At 34.1% G+C, this 3,586-nt stretch overlaps 1 protein-coding gene across 1 annotated transcript; it reads left to right on the top strand.

Annotated features, from left to right (window-relative positions):
- Positions 1-1,752: 1,752 nt before the first annotated feature.
- On the top strand, positions 1,753-3,127 carry wu:fj16a03 (uncharacterized protein LOC335475 homolog). The gene is made up of 3 exons (XM_053620798.1): positions 1,753-1,835; positions 2,486-2,593; positions 2,892-3,127. Exons 1-3 carry the CDS (start codon positions 1,781-1,783, stop codon positions 2,975-2,977), a joined length of 249 nt encoding a protein of 82 aa, XP_053476773.1. The 5' UTR covers positions 1,753-1,780; the 3' UTR covers positions 2,978-3,127.
- Positions 3,128-3,586: the final 459 nt, after the last annotated feature.

Genomic DNA, 3,586 nt, shown 5'->3' with positions numbered 1-3,586 from the left:
ACTCCTATTCTAATGTTACATTTGATGTTGCAATACAGCAAAAAGAGTAATAATCACTATGGGGTAATACTTTCTGGAGGCACTATAGAGGGAGGCACTGCATACAGAAAAAAACAAAACAAAAAAACAATAACACATGAAACCCAGGCAGGTTTTTTTTTTTTTTTTTTTTTTTTTTTTTGAAGTAACTACAGCAGTTATAGTCATTGGTTTAAAAATAATAAAATTGTTAATTTGAAAATTATCAACCTTTTTTTTTTAAAACCTAAATAAAATAGGCGACAACAGAAGGGCCCTTAAACTTGTCTTTAGAATCGGCTGTATAGTTAATCCATCACTGACAATGAGTGCTATCATGATCATCGTGAGTCACTCTGGTGTCTGTAATGTTGTCTGTAAACAGTGGTAAACAGAACAAAGCATTAGCACCTGGTGTGTAGGCACAGTCTGGCATCTACATAAGGTGTAGACTCTCATGAGATTTTTGAGTGCAAGTCTAATTAAAATTTTTTAAAAATAGCTTGACGTTAAAAATATTGCATTATTATTTATTGACTGAATAAATTGACTAATTCATGTGTTAGCATGTTTGGTAGGGCTGTTGGTAGGTGAAGATTTAAGAAACTAGTGCTTTATCACCTTAAAAGAACTATTCCAGAGTTAACATCAAATGACTAATTTTAAACATTATAAAAGCTTGGTTGCTTGTAACTCTTGTCGTTAGCCTTGTAATTGCACTCATACCATTATGAATGTGCTTTTAGAGAACTATTATTTATTTAATTGAAAATATACTGTAATATGTTGCAAACATGGAGATTTGCATGTTTCCATGTAAAACAAATGCTGTTGCATAAGCCACTAACAGAACTTGGCTGTAGAGACCCTCGAGACACAGGACCGATTCCATCATTCAAACCATAAGAGATTGATTTAATGATGATTTAATGTATTGAAAAGTTCAGACACTAAACCACTAAGCCTTTGCATACTGACAAATATTGTTTCAAATGGAACTTGAAAAAAGAGAGGAATGCAAAAGTGACACAATGTAACCTGAAAGACATGTCTATTATATAAGACCGTTTCAAACAGACTCAATTTGAATGAGCAAGGACATACTGGCTACAACATTAGTACAAAGACTGAATACTACTACCATTATTATTACTCCATCATGGTCTCACATGACAAACTGTAACTTATAGAACTATTTTTGAGTGGTAAAAGTTTGAAGTTAGTTGCCATAGCTTTCTTTATGACATTCATGTGAAAACCACAAATTTTGCATAAAATCAGGTTACACACAATGTTACTCCAGAGGACCAGGACAGTGATCAGACAAAAGTATGATGTAATTATATAGGCCATATGTAAAATATTTGGTTTGTGGATTGTTTGGTAGATAGGCAAAGAGACTCAGATAAAACCTCAACCAAGCACTCTTTTATGCTGACTCATTGCCATATTAACAGTTATTCCTCATTATCTTCCTCATGCCAACTTTATTCTTTTAAATGCATACATGTTTTATAATCCTGACTGCATGACAAACCGACTGCCATAGCCTTTGGAGATAAGCCTATTTACATTGTGTGTGTGTGTGTGTGTGTGTGTGTGTGTGTGTGTGTGTGTGTGTGTGTGCGCGTGTGTGTGTGTGGGGGGGGGGGGGCTTGTGTGTTCAGGCACGTGTCTCATGCTCCATCCAAAACTGTATAAAGTTACTGTTTCCTCTACTTGCTCTGTTTCAAGCCAACAGAGAAGCGAACAGAGAGCAACAATGAAGGTCTGGTTTCTGCTGTTTCTGCTGCTGCCACTCTGCCTAGAAACTTCTGGTAATCATATCAATCTTATTCTAGATGTAATTGAAGATTTTTAGTATTAGTAGTAGGACAACAACTTTTTATATTTCCAAACATTACTTTTCCAACAAAAATTAAATGTTACAGAACATGTTTGTTTGGTTAAAATGTAATATATTCAATGTATTTAACAGATTTGTCAACTTCACAGGAAACAAATGTAGCATATTTAATAAAGAAAAAAACGATTTGCCCATAATGTTATGTAAAAGATTCATTTTTCAAATTTCTCAGGAAAAAAGTCAAGATGAACATGTTCGATACAACTTGTGATTACTAACACAAACAATTGTACTCTCATGTTTTCTAACAGTTCTCAATTTAATGTACAGTTTTAAAGAAAAAATAATAATATCCTGGATATTGCACCGTTCTTCTGAAAACCTGTCAACAGCAATTTTATTGTTTTGCTGGTCTACGTGTTTGGCAGTGTGGAAACATGGTTGACATGAGAAACAAGTTGATTGGACTTTAAGAAGTACAACTGTATAATAGGCACATATTTATAATGGTCCTGAAGTAATACCATTGTCTGTTAATCCAGTAGCAACACCCAGGCAATTAAAATGTTTCTTTTCTGTAAATGACTTATTGAGACTTAAGTGTGAATGATTGATCCATAGGTGTTGCAACAGAATTTAAAATTGACTGCTATGGCGAAGATTTCCTAATGGTGAGGAATATGGTCCTGCATTGTACAAGCAAAGTTCAACAGGCGTGTTACACCAGATGTAAGTAGCACTGCACTTTACTGTACTTATCATTAAGCCTAAATGGTTAAGGTGTTGTCTATGAAACACCTGGGCATTGGTCCAGCAGAAATGCTACACTGTACACAAAAGTTGTTCAAACAAGTATTATTTAGTATGTATGAATATTAACTTCATTCTACGTGACTTTGTTAAATGGATATTTAAAATATATAAAATATTTGAAAATATTTGGAATATATGCAGCATAGTTTTAATTAAGCATTATTCAATCTATCAGTGCTTCAGATCTCTTTATTTCTGGATATGTTCCTTCTAGCATCTGGAGAAAAGGGCTGCATTCGAACGGAGTTCTGTAAGAGACCTGGCTGGAAATGCTGCTATGCAGACCTCTGCAATGCCTAACTTTAACACCAGAGAGAGATAGACTGACATCAAGAGCCTAATAAATAAATAAACAGGATGCCTTTCTGTATTTCATCAACTCTCTCTTTCTTTTGCATTTTGTCTGCAAAAAGACACTTGATATGGCATAATAAATAATTTTATCAATTATTTTGTCCATTAAATCACAGTCATATTAAAATGCAGCACATTCATTTTTGAGTGTGCATGGGAGTGAGGAGTTCCCATATCCTACATCAGAGTTCTTCCACTCAAATTTGCAAAGGTCCAGTTATATAAAATTTCTTGCTAATGAAAGACTGGATAAGAAATGAATATGGCAGAATGGTGAAAACAGTTAACCATTTAATCATTAGTTCATAGCTACAAATAAAACAATTTGAAGTGGTGTTTCGTTATGGTGCTTCATGATACCAATTTTGACTAGTGCCCACGGACTCAACGTTTTGAATTTGGCACACAGAGAATAAACACATACATACTTCTCTGTCCATTCTGTTTTTCATCATCTACTTTTTAAACGATCATGTCATCAGTTTGGTAATCAGTCAAGAGGGTAAACAAGAAGAAAAATAAGCTAACGTCTCTAGCCCTTGATGTTAATCTTTT

The sequence above is a fragment of the Ictalurus furcatus genome, chromosome 3 (assembly GCF_023375685.1).
Source record: "Ictalurus furcatus strain D&B chromosome 3, Billie_1.0, whole genome shotgun sequence".
Classification (NCBI taxonomy): Eukaryota; Metazoa; Chordata; class Actinopteri; order Siluriformes; family Ictaluridae; genus Ictalurus; species Ictalurus furcatus.
This window is presented reverse-complemented; position numbering and strand designations above follow the sequence as displayed.